The 17,848-nt window shown below is 45.7% G+C and overlaps 1 protein-coding gene across 5 annotated transcripts in view; it reads left to right on the forward strand.

Moving 5' to 3' along the window:
• DNAAF1 (dynein axonemal assembly factor 1) overlaps positions 1 to 17,848 on the forward strand; it is a 504,693-nt gene that overhangs the window by 199,431 nt on the left and 287,414 nt on the right. For 4 of the 5 annotated variants that reach the window (XM_078669123.1, XM_078669127.1, XM_078669124.1 and 1 more), the window contains one exon: positions 3,912 to 4,037. The exons of the other annotated variant lie outside the window; for it this stretch is intronic. In XM_078669123.1, coding sequence (XP_078525249.1) covers positions 3,912 to 4,037 — 126 coding nt within the window. The remainder of the gene's footprint in view (positions 1 to 3,911; positions 4,038 to 17,848) is intronic. 5 annotated transcript variants of the gene reach the window in all.

Below are 17,848 nucleotides of genomic sequence, written 5' to 3' on the forward strand. Positions count from 1 at the left end.
TTTCACCATTTGGGAAAAAAAAATAGTTCTCAACCAATGAAAAGTGTTCATTTTAGATCATATGACCTAGTCTTACATCATTAGGAAACCGAAAGTGAAATGAACCAATGAAAAGTGTTATTACCAAGTCACATGACCTGCTGTGTTTACGTTACGCGCTTTGCAGGGCCTCCCGGTTTGCTTCCAGAAACCTGTGCTTTGCGACTCGGTAAGCGTACGAGTTCGCTAACGTAGCACGTCATATGACGTATCACGCGACAACGCGAAACGTCATGCGGACGGGAGGCGTCACGATGTTGTTTTCTAACGCGGCAGTTGCGGTAAAGAAACGTTTACCGGCTCGCGGTCTATTTCGCGGCATCAAGGTCAGCTAACGGGAAGCTTCCCGATTCGCGAAGCGGGAACGAAGAAAAAAAAATATTAAAAAAAAAAAATTATTCATAAACATATAAAATATATTTTTGGATTTAAAGAAGAATACATTTTACAGCTACAGATATTAGCTGTTAAAAAACCAATGAAATTCACAGAAAAAACCATAGGTTATAGACCATATATAGTTAGGAATTAGCATTTACAAAACCTTGAAAATTCACTGAAAAAACCATAGGTTATAGACCATATATAGTTAGGAATTAGCATTTACAAAACCTTGAAAATTCACTGAAAAAACCATAGGTTATAGACCATATATAGTTAGGAATTAGCATTTAAAAAACCTTATTTTACTCACACAAAACCATTGAAATTCCATATATAGTTAGTTGCACTAACTATATATCGCGCACCCGCAATCCACTGCTGATGATGTCACATATTACATCATTCATGACATGGTCAGTGACATCACTGATGACATCACTGATGACATCTCAAATGACATCACTGATGACATCACTGATGACATCTCATTTGACATCAATGATCACATCACTGATGATATCATTCATGTGATAATACAATGCATCTCCTCACACTCTAATATAACCTCCGTTACACCCAGTGTTAAATACAGAGTATAATTTTTGAAACCATTGACACACCAATACTAGTTACTACATACGCACTCACTGATTCCTATGTCTACACACACATTCACTCATTCACCCATACAATCATTCATACATACAATCACTCATCTTTAAAACACTATCATATGCACTCATACACCTATACAGACACTCACACTCTGCCACTCATCCATGGAGTTACTCACACACCTAGTCAGTCCTGAAAAGAATCAATCACACTTCCATTTTCTCATCTATACAGTTAAACACAGAACACCTTACATTTTTGAAACATATACTAACACATACTTACTCTCTTATACAATCACTGATACAAGTACACATTGATCTGCACAGAGTCACACACCTCCCAGCCAGCCATACACACACTCAGTCTCCCATACAAATACTTGTGCAACCAATCAATAACCCATATAGCCACTCATATAGCTACTGATCAACACATGCAGCAGCTTGCACAACAACAGACATACTGATGCACACTTTCAGACAGTTTAGTCACTAACCCGTGCATTCAGTAGGACGCATTTAATCAGTCACTCATACAGTCAATCACGCACCTACTAAAACCTTCATTCAGACACTTATACATCCACTCATTCTTCAATATGTAAAACATATTTAAACTTTACAGAAACACATAATCACTGGATGATGTCATCAGTGATGTCATCAGTGATGTCATTTGAGATGTCATCAGTGATGTCATCAGTGATGTCACTGACCATGTCATGAATGATGTAATATGTGACATCATCAGCAGTGGATTGCGGGTGCGCGATATATAGTTAGTGCAACTAACTATATATGGAATTTCAATGGTTTTGTGTGAGTAAAATAAGGTTTTTTAAATGCTAATTCCTAACTATATATGGTCTATAACCTATGGTTTTTTCAGTGAATATATATATATATGTATTTATATGAGTATATATATGTGGGGCACATATAATATAGTGTTTCCGGGGTCCCGCACATAAGCAGGAATATTCTAATGCTTATGACTATTCTAATGCTTATGACTTTGATGAGGATACCCCTGGAAGAGAACTAGGATTACAGGTAAGTAACTAATCCATATCCGCCTCCAATTCCAGAGCATCCACAAAGGGGATGCATTCTTTTAATAAGCTAATGACATACCCTTTAATATTATCACCCTCGAGGCCCTCTGGAATATTAAGTATTCTGATGTTGTTTCGCCTGGTGTTATTTTCAAAATATTCCATCTTGTCCAGTAGACCCTTCTCCCCTCTCTTTAGCGTTTGAATTTCAACCTGATTAGGCTCCACCTCCCCATTAAGGGTCTCCAAGAAGGCTTCCATTGAGCAAATTCTCTTTGTGTTGGATGACATTCTAGCCTCTAAAGTCTCACAGGTCTCTTGAATCTTAATTTGGTTTCCCTCTGATCTATCAAACTTGCTTCTGATCTCAGTGGATAAAGCATCTAGCATTTATTCCAGACCCTACTTCATCTGGTTGTCTTCCGTCGATCTGGAGGTAGCCGCTGCAGTTGTATTAGTCGAATCTTTCCCCCCTCCTCAATGGGATTTGTCTCAATATCCCCTAATACTTGGAATCTATTATCAGTAGCAACGCCCATGCATAATCCTTCCGTGCTTTGTAATTTGGACTTCATATTAGCTAAACTCTTGACTTTGCCTTCCCATAGGACCAGTCAAATTGCTCGTAGGGGGACTGGGAAAATAATATTATTGGGCCCTTTAATCTGTGTCTTGGCCTGCACCTTAAAGAAAGATCTCAGAGAAGGGGTTATTTTTATTCACTCCTCTTTTCTTTTCTGCAGGGCTGGAGCAAAAAGGGGATGTGCTGTAAGTATGAGTGGGGCTTGGGTAAGTTCTAAACTAATGTTCCCTGCGTTCAGGATCTTAGTTTTCCTACCTCTTTGCTTACACTCAATTTTCTCGTAGATAGGGCCTTGGGAGGTTAGGGGGATTTCTGCTGTGCAGAGACTATTATTTCTTAAAGCGTATCTGTTTGGCTGTCTCATACAACTTTCAGCTGCCTGTACACCCAATAATGCAGTAGAAACCCCCATACTTATTTGAGCAAATGACTGAGGCCCCTCCTTTGCGAGCTTCTCCCCCTTCTCTCCCTTCTCTCCTCTCTTGATAGCCTCCAGAAATGTAAAAGAGGCTCCAGAATCCTTGCCCTCACTTCTAGCCTGTCTTGGGCTCATGGGCAAAAAAAAAAAAGAAGCAAATTTACCACCGCATCCTGGGGGAGCCATATTCCACTAGTTCTTATTGAGGGCTTCTGTGCCCCAGGTAGAAGCAGGGGTACCCGGCAGAAGCCGATCCTCCCAGGTGTGCCCCGGACAGTAACCCGTAAGGCTGTGTGCCTCTCCCTGTGCACTTCAGCAGCTGTCTAAAACAGCCTCCCTGCCCGAAGGAAAAAACACTGGACGGCGCGCCCCAGGCGTCATCAGCCTGAAACCGGGCGCGCCGCAATGGAGCCGAGACGGAGGGGGTGTGAAGATCAACACTCCTGTCCATAGAAGAGGAGTCGTCAGACAGAGCGGGAACGGGACACCAGCTGAGATCAGGTAGACAGGCCCGGCATTGAGGACACACAGGGCCGGAGCCAGAGGGATATTGCGGAGCTCACGGCTGAGAAGCTATTCAGCAGCAATGTACCCCTGCATTCTGTTGTGTCTGAAAATTCTTTTTTTAAAATACTACTGGATGTGTGTTGCTTTTGTTATGGAGAAAGTGAAAAAAAATCTTGCTCCTAGAAGAAATAATCATTAAGAGACTACATTGATAGTTGTGCTGTGTAGAATAAATGTATATCAACGTATAAATGCTGCCTCAAAGAGGTTCATAACTTTCATAGATGTCTATCTTTTTTGTTTTACAGAACCAAACAGTCACCCAGAACAACTTCAGTCCAGATTGACAGAAGAACCCAAGGAAGAAACTGTAATGAAGATGGGGGGGAATGGAGGCTCTCTTGAAATGAATGAACAAACTACTGATAACATAGGTATAGGAGCTTCAGAGATCAGATTTTTAAAATTATTCTTTAAAATAGACTAGCACAAAACATTGTGTTCACATATATACAAATGATTTCAATTATTGTACTCATCACATTTCCACAGAAATTGACTGACCACAGTAGCAGAAGGCTGGGTAATTCACAATCACATTTAGATCTCTGTTATATGGAATACAGAAGTGTCCTGGCCTATAAATGTATTTTACATTTCCACAAATTTCCTATTATCACTTCCATCTTTTTTCCCATCACTACAGGATATGTAAGGGTTTACAAATATACCAATCACACTACAAAATGGAAAGGTAATAGAGATGATAACCATTCCACTTGCCAGATCCCATGGGCTTCCCCAGATGAGACAGGAGGCCAAGACATCCTACTGCATGTATCTCTTAATTACAAATGTGCACCGGTTAGCACTCTACTGAACCTTTGGCTGTGTGTGTGTGTGGCAACAAACAATTAAAAAACAAGATTATCTCAAAGGTCCCACAAAACAATTAAAAAACAAGATGATCTCAACGGTTCCACAAAGCTGCAGCCTTTTGGGACTAACATCTAATACGAGCCCTTTCCTTTCTAGCACACAAGGTTGTGACTGGAAGCCCTCCTGCTGTTCATATGGAAACCCCCTTATGATTTCCATTCAAGTTCTATTGTCTTTCTTACCAAAATTAGGACGTTATTTACCAGTCCTCTCTCGGCCAAGATGATTTCTTTGGGGTTGATTCGAGCAGGATATTGAATGATGCTATTCTGCCTGTGTATGACATGGTGCCAGAATCTCTGTGCTATGAGATTGGGCCAAAGAAAATGAACTATAAACCCCGGCCTCAGAAGGTGCTCTAGTAATCAATAAATTAATGGGTTGCTTTGAAAGCTTTTGAGTTGAATCATATACACTCTTTACCATTTGTATTGAAGTTCCCTAATATGTAAAAGAATGAAACGGCTCCTGTCATGCCCCAAAATCATAGGAAGCTCATACCCCCATTCTTCAATGCCAGAACTTGCTCATAAACTAAACCATGACTGGGGGCGGTGATATTGGGCAATAGTATTTTATAAAATAGTCTTACATATAGGAAAGGGTCATGATGGGACCAACAGACATTGATGAAATCGCTCTCTGAACAACACCTTTCCTTTCACTGAAACTATCTCCCAGATCAAAACATCCTGTTCAGCCTCGATGAGAAGCAATATAGTTGATCTGGAGAACCACTCTTTCCAATTAAAGGAGGCAGATGTGGCATGGGGAAATGGGATGGGAATTATCTTTCTTTGGGGGGAAAAGAGGGTGAGTATTGGGAGGAGTTTGGGGCAGACAAATATACAATTCTAATAAACTCTTGGCTCTGCTTTTTTTTCAAAACTGAAGAACAAAGTTCTGTGATCTTGTTTTGAGAATTATTAATCTTTTAGGAAAGAGGGACTGGGTAATATTGCAGTAAAAACTGGATGGAGAATATGTTAGAACTGTCCCTGGATTTGTTATGGGATTTCACAATCACATCTGAGTTCAACCTTTACATGCTCTTGCTGGCCCAGCACTCTCAAGACAGATAGAGACATGATGGTAATAGAATAAGATAGAATAGTTCTTGCTGTAAGAATTCCCATCTGTCAGAAGAAGAACCTTTGACAGAAGTGTCTTGCTTTGCTTTGAGTCGCTGTAAGAGCATATCTCCTCTGAGGGTTGAGGTAGCTAGTCTCCTGCTGACTCAGTAATGACAAAGGGAACAAGTGTGTAGCTTTATCAGTAAGACTGGGGGGGGGGGAGGATGAGCTTCAGATTTTCCGACAATCCCATTAACAAATCATGTTAATTATTACATGAGAATCAACGCATGAGGGGGGCTTAAAGCTCAATGCTAAGGGAAAGGAGTGTGGATTATGAGGGGGGTACTTTAAACACAGTATTTTGTAAAATACCCATGTTTTAAGACCTTCAAAACAGAAGAGTGTGTGTTTTTATCTAAGTGAATATTTAAAAATCCCAGGTGAAATCTGACAGACACCTTTCCATACCTGACTGAAATCTCTTGTACCCAACTATTTGCTAAATAAAACATTTAGTAAAACACCACCCCCTGAAGCTACTCCTGTGAAATGGACCAATGTCTACCTAGAAGGAATGGCTCTCCTAGATTACCAGAGTTGGTTAAATACTAAAGACCTGTGCCCACCTGAATGAAACCAAGCATACCAACAGCAGCTAGATGTTTTCTTCCGCAGTCCCACATGCACATTTTCTCCTGTGTATTTGAAGAGTAGAAAAGCTCTACATTTGAGGGAACCCAAGGAGCAGATGCAACTGGACATTTTACTGTGGACCCGAAGTTGTGAGGAGTTTCTGCAAAAGCAAAACATTGACTGCTAAATGTCATTGAACCCATGGTTTTAAAGGACAGTGTTTTCCCAAAATTATTTTTTAAAACTGGTGGCATTGCTTTATTTCAGCGCTTAAAATGCAGTGATGCCTCCTGGTGGCTATTTATTGAGAACACCAGCCAACAAATTGGTTTTAAATTGTAACGTCCATATTCTGCTTTTGATTAAAATAAAATATTGTTTGTTTTAACTTAATGGTTTTAACTTTTTTTCTTTGTTTCTGCCCTGGTAGCGGGTTCAAAGGATTGTAATTCTTTGTTTAGTACCCCAAAGTTATAGTAGCGATTTGTTTTGGTTTTGGTAATGGCCATGTCTAGAGACCAGTAAACTGCCAATAAAGTATTTTGAGAGCTAAGGTGAGAGATTGTGATCACTGAAGGGCTTGGGAGTCAGCTTTTGAGGAAAGTAAATCTTGGGCAAGCCATCTTCTGGTCACCTTCTCTACAGTAAAATGTATGTCAGTCTCTCCTGAAGTTCTTTAAAAGGGGCGATCCAGCGTAGTGCTTTTTACCTAGACCCTACATCTCTAACAATCACCAAGAATACTGATTCTGGAATGTTGCATATTTTGAAGATCTTCGCTTAGAATTTCAGATTTTTTATGACATAATACAGAACGGTCCTTTTAAAATTCCTTGAGTTTAAGGTTGTTATCCTGGTGGCAATGACACTGGTCAAATGTCATGGGCATATAGACATACTGATGTCCAAGCATCCTTTTCTAAGAATTGTCCTTTGCAAGCGTGTGCTTCATTTGTGTTCAGAGTTCAAGCTTAAATGGATCTCTTCTTCCAACATGGCACTCCATATTGTTCTTCCTACCTTCCTTCCTTTTCCCTCTTTGAGGAAGGATACATAACCCCTGATTTTCGGACATCAATCAGGTGTGGATATTAATCTTGATCTTTCTGATAACTACAACAGACTTTGTCCTTTTTAGGGTTGCTTGAAATGTGTCTTAAACCCTCCACTACATTACTGAGTTTATGAATTCAAATGTTATTTGTACTGGCCAATAATATGGCTCACTTGGTGCCCTAAAACATGGTAAGGGGTGTCTCATCGCATGGGACTGCCAAATCATTGATTCAGACCAAGACATGTTACTTCTGGACATGTTTTGAAGAAGTCACCTTGACTCCTCCCTCTGCCTTTGATTCCTACTACCTTCTCATAGTGGGAGATAGGTGTGTCCTACACTCCAAACCAACAACCTTTCTGCTGTCCTGTGATCTTAAGATTACTTTGATCTCCTTCGTGACTTGCTATGTAAAGATATGTGTTTTCATGCAACTTGTTATGGACACGTATTTGTTTGGATCAGTAGAATCGAGACAACTATGTGTGCATTAGGTATATGCTTAGCTAAGAAAGGCACAGATTTACCTGCTTATGCCTCAATATAATGTAGTTGGGGTAGGACCACAGGTGGGATTACAGGATTGGTTTTCTTTTATTGCCATTTCCAGGGTAGTGAAGGGTCTTACAAACTCTTTTAGAAATATTCTGTGATCCGAAAAGTTGTGTAACGCAAAAGGGTGTCTATCTCATATGGAGGATACACCTATGGATGTGAATGTGATAGTATACTTGGATTAGTCAAGTTTACCATCAACCAATTTGGGCATTTTATTATGTGTTTAACTCTTATTTAAGGGGCTTTGTATTTTGCTGAAACATAGCATGTTGTAGCAACTTCAGAGTACTGGGTGATGAATTCTGTTTAAGACAGTGGTGAGAGTTAGTCCCGATATGTCACTGTTGAGCTCATGGCACTTTAAAGAACTAGTTATTTAGGTGTGCTAGGTTGGAAATTTACTTAACTATAAGGTACAGCTTTATCACAGGTCTGTAACAACACATCGAAATCTTGTTTCCATTTTATATTTTACAAAAAAATACACAATATTGTAATTTGAAATACCTTTGAATAGCAGCATATTCATTCAGGTTCCTCGTGCGCTGATCCTTGAACATACTGCTCTGACAATCCATGTCCCAGTTAATTATTGCTTCCAGCCACCATTTAGTCTTTAGGTTTAAAGTATTTTATTAAGTACAGTACAGCAGCGAAGATATACATGAAAAGGCAATAAAGGACAATCAATGACAAAAATAAATAAATGCTTCCTCCAGGGCTCGCCGCTACCTATAGAGTTCAACAGTCCCAGCATTGTCAGGGCCGCCCTGGGTGGCCCGCCTGTGTATCGCACTTGAGCATTGGACTGTAAGCTTATAATAACCCCGCTGTACCTCTCTTTCAACTGAACAAACCACCCCAACAACCACCCTTACCCACCCCTCTCCCCTTCCCACCCCCCTCCCGTCCGGTGCCACGCCAGGTAAAAAGCGGACACTCGCATCTCCTACTTGCATGAGCTCCCCTGTCACTTGTAAGGTTCATTCCTCTCCATCCTGACCTTTCACGGTATCGGTGGTGTGAGCCTCAGTAGCCTCAGGTACCTCGGGCAGGTAATCTCCTTGAATTCAGCGGCCAGCAGTGTATGGAAGGGTAGCCACAGCTCCTGGAATTGATCTACTTCTCCAGCCAGTGTAAGTGATATCTTTTCCATTCCCAGAACATGCCACAGCCTATGTAGCCAACCCGTAATGGAGGGGACGGTGGGTGTGCGCTAGTGTATTAAAATGTTCTGAATCGCTGAGCCCAGCGCAATAGCAATGTGCCTCCCCCTCCGAGATTTCAATGGGTACATTAAGGCATTGGGGAGACCCAGCAGGGTATAGGCCGGGAAGCGGGGCAACTCGATACCAAAGCATGCATCTATCTCATTGATCACCTCTGTCCAGTAATCCTGTAGCAGTGGGCAATCCCATAAAATATGTGTCAGTGTGCCAACCTGCCCGCAATGACGCCAACATGCAGTGTCTAGGAGGCGGTTCATTTCATGTAGGCGCTCTGGAGTGTGGTACCAATATGTAGAGACCTTGGTGAAGGTTTCGGTGAGTCCTACATGATATGCAGAATGTCGTGCTCTATATGAGATTTGCTCCCATTCCTTGTGGCTAAGTGTTCTCCCCAGTTCTCTGTCCCACCTCTCCCTACATTATACAGATGAGAGGGCGGTGGTTGCAGCATTCTATACAGGTCAGATATTAGTTTAGCGTCCGAAGTACGCGTTGCAAGCCACCGTTCATAAGGCAACAGGTTCCTGTCTGCTGACTCCCGCACCTGTGGCTGCAGGGCCCAGTGTCGAACCTGCCAATACCTCATCCTATCCGCCTCGGTCAGTTGGTAATTCTCTTTGAGATCCTCAAAGGGGAGGACCCCGTCCTCACCATATACATGAAAGAGTGCTCTGCACCCCCCCCCCGCCAGTGCGTGTAGGCTCCCGGTTCTGTCCCCGGCGTGAAGTCTGGGTTGTCCACAATGGGCGTGAACGGAGAAGGGAACATGGTGAGGCCAAAAGGTCTGTGAGTGGCGTCCCAAATCCTCAGCGGCACCCTCGTGATAAAGGATGCGTAAAGGTTCGGAGGGCGGTGCGGTCTGCGCAGGAACGGTATTTCCTGCAGGGGCCGGCCCGCCACCGCTTGATCCTGGAAGAGCCAGTGCTTGTCCGACTCCCACCTGCTCCATTCCACCAGGTACCTGAGCTGTGACGCCTGGAAATACTTTTGAAGATCAGGGACCCCCAGTCCACCTGCCTCCGGCGCCAACGTCGTCAATGCCCTTTTCATTCGGGGTTTGCGGCCCTGCCAAACAAATCGAGACAAATCAGTCTGCATCTGCCCTATCCAACCCTGAGGGGGCTGTAGCGGAAGCGCACAGAATAAATACAGAATCTGGGGTAAGACTGTCATCTTAATTGCTGCTATCCTACCTAGCCAGGATATCGTCCCCTTGCTCCATCTCCCCAGCTCCTCTTTCACTTTCTTGCTCAGCACCTCATAATTAGTCGCCACCATCGCCTGTAACGTGGGAGCTAAGAGGATACCCAGGTACGGCACGTGGTGCCGTGACCATTGAAGCGGGAAACGCCTCTGCAGGTCCTGTCTCGTCGCAGGCGTCAGGGAGACATCCAATGCAGTAGATTTCCCCACATTCATCCGAAACCCAGCTGTTTCCGCGAAAGCCTCAAGCTCCTCCATACATGCGGGTAAGGCCCGCCTCGGGTCCTCTAGTGTGAAAATTACATCGTCCGCATATAGGCTAACCGTGTGAGTGTGCCCTCCCATCCGCACCCCAATCGCGCCCGGGTTCTGCCGCACTCTCTGGGCAAAGGGCTCCATGTATAGAGCAAAAAGAAGAGGGGATAGTGGGCACCCCTGTCTCGTGCCACGTTCAATATTAAAGCGCCTCGAGCCACAGCCATTGACACGTACCGTAGCCGAAGGGAACCTGTAGCAGTTAAAGACCATGCTCCTAAATTTCTCCCCTATACCCATCCGTGCCATCACCCGCTCCAGGTACGGCCAGTGCACCCGATCGAACGCCTTTTCGGCGTTGACCGAAAGTAGCATCCTCTCTCCCGGGACCCGTGAGGCTTTTTCCAGTACATGCACTAACCTCTTAGTATTATCTACTGTTTGCCTGCCAGGTACAAAGCCGGATTGGTCCGGGTCAATCAGCCCAGGGAGATACTGCGCCAATCTCGCAGCCAGGATCCCCGTACAGATCTTGAGATCGACATTTAGGAGGGAGATTGGTCTATACGAACTACACTGAGTCTTGTCCTTCCCCGGTTTAGGTATAACTGAAACAGTCGCCTGCAGGAGATCCGGCAAGATTGCACCGGGGGAGGCAAAGGAATTGAACAGCTTGGTCAGTATGGGCGCTAAGATCGTGCAGAACGTTCTGTAGAAAAGGGAGGTGTAGCCGTCCGGGCCCGGGGCCTTCCCGTGTTTCAGCCTGGAAATCGCCGCAACAACCTCCTCAATCCGAATCTCCCGTTCTAGGTGGTCGGCCTGCGCCGGAGCCAGGGACTGGAGAGCCACCGAGTCCAGGTACTCATCGGGCTCACCTATCATCGAGGCATCTGCCGTGTAAAGCTCAGAATAGAATTGGCAAAAACTCTCGGCGATCTCGACGTCTTCGGTGACTGACTGCCCCCCTGTCCCCGCAATTTCTTTTACTCGACGGCACTGGTGCGCAGCTCTGAGCTTAGCTGCCAGTAATCGGCCACAGCGATCCCCTCCTGTGTAATAAGCGTGTTTGAGACGCAGTGCCGCATACTCAGCCCTGTCTAAATCTAAAGCCGATAGGAGTTTCCTAGCCGCTTTCAGCTGCCTCCAAATCCTGGGAGCCCCAGTGCGACGATGTACCAGCTCCAGTTCCCTGACCTTCTGCGTGAGCTCCTCCCGCTTAGCCTTTCTCTCTTGGTTTTCAGCTGAGGAAATTGCTATGAAATTTCCCCTCAAAACCGCCTTGAGTGCTCCCCATTGAGTCGCTAATGTGGTGTCGGGGTTGGAGTTATGCAGTTGAAATTCCTGCACTGATTCTGTTATGCGCTGCACCACAGTCTTTTTGTGTAGGAGAGTGTCCCGAAGTCGCCAGACCCCACGGTGTACCGGGGTCGACGGGGGGAGGAAGGTCCCCGAGACCGGCGCGTGATCCGAAAGAGAGATGACCCCTACCTCGGAAGCAGTGGCCATGTCTCGAACCGGGCCTGAGACCAGCAGATAGTCCAACCGAGCGTACGTCTTATGTGCGTGTGAATAATATGAGTTGTCCCTGTCTAAAGGATGAAACCCCCGCCAGAGGTCATGCAAATCCAAATCAGCTAATTGTGTCCTAACCGTGTTCGACAATTCCCCAGTCTGTGGGTAACGCTGCGCTGACCTATCTAGAGAGGAATCGAACACCAAGTTTAAATCCACTCCCAGTATGATGTGTCTATCTGGTGACGCCGTGACATCCACTAATGCAGAGTGGAGGAATCGGTCCTGGTGCTCGTTTGGGCTGTACACTGACCCTATTGTAAACTGAAGGAGGCCCAATTTAAACCTATAGACCAGCAGTCTCCCCTTCTGCTCCACCGGTTTGTGTATGACTTCCCCTCTAAAGGATTTAGACACTAGGATAGCCACTCCAGCCGTTTTTGTGGTATTGGAGGAAAAGAACTGTGTGGGGAAGGAGCGGGACCGTAACCTATGGCAGTCCCCGGCCAGCAGGTGCGTTTCTTGAAGCAGACAAATGTCTGCCTGAGAACCCTCCAACAAGGAGAGAATTGCTCTACGTTTCGTGGGATTGTTCAATCCTTTTACATTCAGGGTCACTACTTTCATCCCCGCCATACCAAATCAAAGGCACCTCGTTTCAGCGGCCAGCCTGCAGTAAAGAACACCAAACCATTGATCGAATAGGCCTGCGAGCTCCGGCCATGCTGAGTGAACAAAACAATAGCACCGGACAGATCTGTCCCCAACTCCCCCCACCCGGTTCTCCCGACCCCCAACCCCCAACTCCCCAACTCTCCCCCCTTCCGTGCCCCAACTCGAACCCCAAACTCTCCCCACCCACCCATCCCTCCCAACCCTCCCGTGATCCTCAGTCCTGATAGTCCCAGTCCTGCCCTTACCGGGCAAGTCTGTGGTAAATTACCTTCGTGGGCGACCTGCCACAAGCATCCCTCCTCCGCCCCCACACCCCCGCCTACCCCCGAGCCTGCTCCAACAGTAATGCGTAGTCAATCTCCCCCCGGAGCCATGTTATGCGGTCCGTGCCACTTCCGTCCCGACCACTGAAGACCCGGAAACAGTGCGAACAGCGTCCTCCATCCCTGCCCTAATGGTGGGCGAGCCCGGCCTCCGTGGAGCGGTGGACGACCTGCGTCTCGAAACTCTCCGCCAGCCACTGTTAGTAGGATCTCTTCTCCTTGGCGTGGAGGATTCCTCCTCTTCCGCAGTGATCCCCAGCACTTCGCATACATCCAGGAGAGACCGTAGCTGATGTGATTCCCCATTCCATCGGAAGATGAGGCGAAAAGGGTGCCCCCATGAGTAGGGCGTGTCGTGCTGCCTCAGGAAGTCCGTCGCAATCTTAAACGCTCTCCGCTTCTGGAGAGTGGTCGCGGACAGGTCTTGATACAGCGCCACTGGATGACCCCGGAAAGTGATAGTCTGCTTCCTCCTCGCCTCAGTCATGATCCGCTCCTTCAGCGGAAAATCCGGAAGGAAAGCCAGAATGTCCGGGGGAGGCCCTGTCGCTCGTCGTTGCGGACCAACTCTATGGGCTCTATCTATCCTAATGGGGAAGTCAGCCGACTCGCCCAGGACGTCACGGAACAGCCCCTGCAAGTAGTCCATTATGCCAGTGTTCTCTTCCGAGGACGGCACTCCCCGAACCCTTACGTTGTTCCGCCGAGATCTGTTCTCCAAGTCCTCATTATGCAGTTGTAGATCTATGTGCTGGTCTCTGAGGCGGAGCACCTCCTGCTGCAGGTGCGTGATTTCCTCGTCCTGCCTCTGCGTAGAGCTTTCGACCGTGGCCACTCTCTCCCCGAGTCCGTCCACTTCTCTACGTATTTCACGCACTTCGCCGGCCACTTCTTGCTTTAGCGCTTGAAAGTCTTCCCTCAGTGTCCCAAAAAGTGATTCCAAAAAGGATCTGGTAACCGGGGGCTCTCCACTGTCCACCACGTGGGAGCTGCTTGCACCTCCCGGCGGCGTTGAATTCTTGTCCCCTTTTCCCTGGGATTTATTAAGCATCTCCGGGAGTGTGCGATTACTCCCCTTGCCACCCCTCTGACCGGCCATCTGTCCCGTGCCCCGACAGCACGTGCGCTATGCACCTCAACACTAGCCGATCCGACTCTCAACTCCAAGCCCCGAGCACCTGTATCCGACCCCGGGAGCCTCCCCGTCCGCTGATCGCCCCAGGCGCTCGCAGCAACACAGATCCGGGCCTTCAAGCCGTCCGGCTGGTCAGCGAGTTGGGTGCCCCACCGCACCAGCAGCAGCCGCCGCCTCTTTGCGCTCCGCGAGCGCCTCTCCGCCACTGGTCAAGCAGCTCCCCACCACAGCCGGTGCGGGGACGCCGCAGCGGCCCAGGACCAGCGCGCCGCTTCCCCAAAGTCTACTGCGCCATCCAGTGAATCCTGCTGAGCCTCCGATGTCCACACACTCATGGGGCGCCTTCCCTTGCACAGTCACTGCCCCCAGGAGCCACTTCCCCTTCCCGGTCAGGCGCCACTGGCCAGGTGCCGCCGCGGCTTCAAAACTTCCCCGGTGTGGTGCGCTTCAGGCACTGGCTCCGTGCGGGGCCGATCCGTAACGTCCCTTGGAGCTCCGTGTCGCCCCACGCCCCTCCAGCTCTCTCCTCACCTCCTCTGCCGAAACCGGGGGGGGGGGCGCGTCCAGGGCCTAGCTCCGTCTCTGCCCGGCCCCGATTTTCCGGGCCTGCACCTGTCCAGCCCCCGAGTGCTCTTTGCAGGGCGCCTGGGGTCACCTTCGCCGAGACCCGCCACTCCGCCAGCGCCGCCTCGTCGGCTTTCCGGGCCTCCGCTCTCCTCTGGCCAGGCCGCAGCCGTGGCCTCGAATGGTTTCCGGTGCGGGTCCGGGGCTCACCGTGCCTCCGAAGATTCGGCCAGCGCTCTCCGGTCCCAGGTGATCAGCTCCGCTGGGCCGCTGACGTGCCTCTGCGCACCGCGGGACCTCCCGCTAGGATCCCCGGGTCCTGCGTCACCTCCAGCTAGGCCTCAGATCCGGCCCGCCTCTCCACTGCTGCTCGGGGCTTCAGGGGCCGGGCTCACCGCCTTGATACTGCGGCCGGCGGGAGAACCGGGGTTCAACGCAGCCAGGTGTAGAAGCTCTCCCAACCGCGCCCGGTCTTCCGGGCTAGCAAGGGGGGAGAAAAGCAATGTATCAGGGCTCAGGGCCTAGTCGGGTGCGGGAGCTCGGGAGGAACACGTCCGTTCACTCCGCCATCTTGGCCACGCCCCCCACCATTTAGTCTTTAATCTGTCCCTGGCTGAAACCCTAGAACTAAAAACACAAATTGGTGCCTGTCATTTCCAGAGTCCTCTTCAGAGATTTTATTGAATGCTTGCCATCTGATTACTGTTAGCAAGATGTTTTATTTTGGAGCAATAGCACCAACATTAAAATACAGTTAAGAGCACAGTATTCCTTCTCTATGTACCCTTCACCTGACGATGGATTTCATTAAATCGTGGTATTTCTATGGAGTCACAACCACACATTTTTTTGGTGGTAGCTTAACCTCATTTAAACCTATCCTCTAGGAAAACTTTTTTAAACATAGTCATTTCAAGTCACATTTCCTTTAATTCTTCACTGTTTGTCAAAATAGTAGATTTCTTGGGACTTGTATGTTCTCCCTAGTGTTTTTTACAATCTACAATACAGTCCTTGATGTGGATTGTATACAGGCAATTTACAGAATTAAAACAAAATCACAAGTTTATACCCCTAAATACATTAAATCAAATAATAATTTACAAATTCTAGTTAATAAAACCTGCAAAATCATTTAATACAAAGGAGATTTAGGATACGGTTTCCAGTTTAATACTCACAAAGGGAACTAGGATGGAATACTCTTGTATTAAATGGAGGTGAGATAGAGCCCATAAATTAGACGACGGCTGCTCATTTACTGCTACTGTTTAGTTTTAGTTCCTTCTAAATATAGTTTTAAGATGTAAAAGTAAGATACTATATTTTGAATGCCATAAAGTATCAGCGGCAGGTTACACTATGCTGTTTGGTGCCTATGTTATGCTTCATTCTTCTCAAAGCTTACATCAGAGCACCTGAGTCTTGTTTCAGTGTTAAAAGGGGAATTGCTTTAATTTTAACACCTTTACTATGTCCAGCCTACACTTCTGTCACCTGTCCATAATATTCAAATGACCTTTACCTTGTTCACTTTACTATGTCTTACCTTCACTTTGTCACCTAATACTATCCATACATTTTCAAAATAATGGTAACAATCTTCTTAATCTTATTTTTAATTTAATTTGATCACATTAACTTTCATCTGTGATAACACATATTCTACCTGTAATTGATTTACCCAATTATTCTAAATAATTAAAAAATGTAATTTATCTTACTCCAAAAATCATGCTACTGATAACTCTGAATTAATGTATTCTTGGTATATTAAGTGAACACAAAATGTTATTATTACTCTACTTTACTTTGTTTAATTACAATAAAACATTCAGAACATTATGGCAAGTCTAATGCTAACCATTCAATTAATTCAGTTTAAAATATTTAATTCAAATTTGATACATTTGTATTGAATAAAGGCAATGTTTAGCCTAACCTATATTCAATTGTATTGCATTTACAAATTGTATAAGCCTTATTTTAACTTTAATTCTAACCTGTGATCTAGTAGATTGTGATGACATGCCACCAACTATGTTTCAGAAGCTTTTTATCCATGTCTGTTGTCCTCCTTCCTCACTGTCCATGGAAGTAAAGCAAAAGACACTCTGAGCTTAAAGAGAGGTAGTACCCTAAATTACTGCTTCTTTCACCATATGTGGGTCATCCTTATTCCTCTAACTGCCCTTGCTATTGACCCTTTAAAGCCTCTTGCCTGGATAGGAAAATTGGCGATTATGTTTAATGGAATACGCAGATAATCTCTTTTTCCTGCCTTTCTCAGGGGGGTTACAAAGGATTTTCGCCTACCTTTTCTTGGCTCTTCAGACCAGCTGTATCTTGCATTCCCCCATTCCATCCCTTCCCTGGCCATCTGCTTGTGTCTCTAAAGGTCACAAAGAGTGGCAGAGATTATACAGTTTACAAAGCACTGGACCATCAGACACTGAAAGGGAAGTGATTGGTTCTGCCTGTAGCTTTTATATGTCCCTCCATCCCTGGATACCTTACAAATCTCTCGATTCATGAATCCGTTCTGCATTTCTCCAAATATATCTAGTAGCTGTAGAAGGGGAGCTTTATAGACACAAAAGGTCGGTTAGATGGGACCTCTGCATATACAGTGTGACAGTTGTAAATTCAATGTTAATGCACAGATGGGAGTTGCGAGTGGTGCTGCCCCAAGCAGTGGTGAACATGAACAGTGCTAGTACAGGCACCGGAGATGGCACGAGCAACAGTGAATGGTGATGTGGTTAGGTACAATGTACCGTCTCAGTATAAACCCAATGTTATATTTTATTATATTCATGTATTTTTCATGTAATTGTCATCACTTAGTTTAACTTGAACCTTAGCCATAAATGCTACTGATTTATTTCAAATTAGTTATATTTAAACTAATAAGAAATATTAATCTAACTGTTACACCTAATTGAAATTCAATTGTTTTTTAATTAGTTATATTATCTCTTCAACTTAATTAAACAAGAGTACATTAATGTGAATTATTTACTCATAATATAATAATAATAATCATCATATAGTGTTTTAACTCAATTATTAAATGATACTTATTT

Source organism: Lissotriton helveticus, chromosome 12 (assembly GCF_964261635.1).
Source record: "Lissotriton helveticus chromosome 12, aLisHel1.1, whole genome shotgun sequence".
NCBI lineage: Eukaryota > Metazoa > Chordata > Amphibia > Caudata > Salamandridae > Lissotriton > Lissotriton helveticus.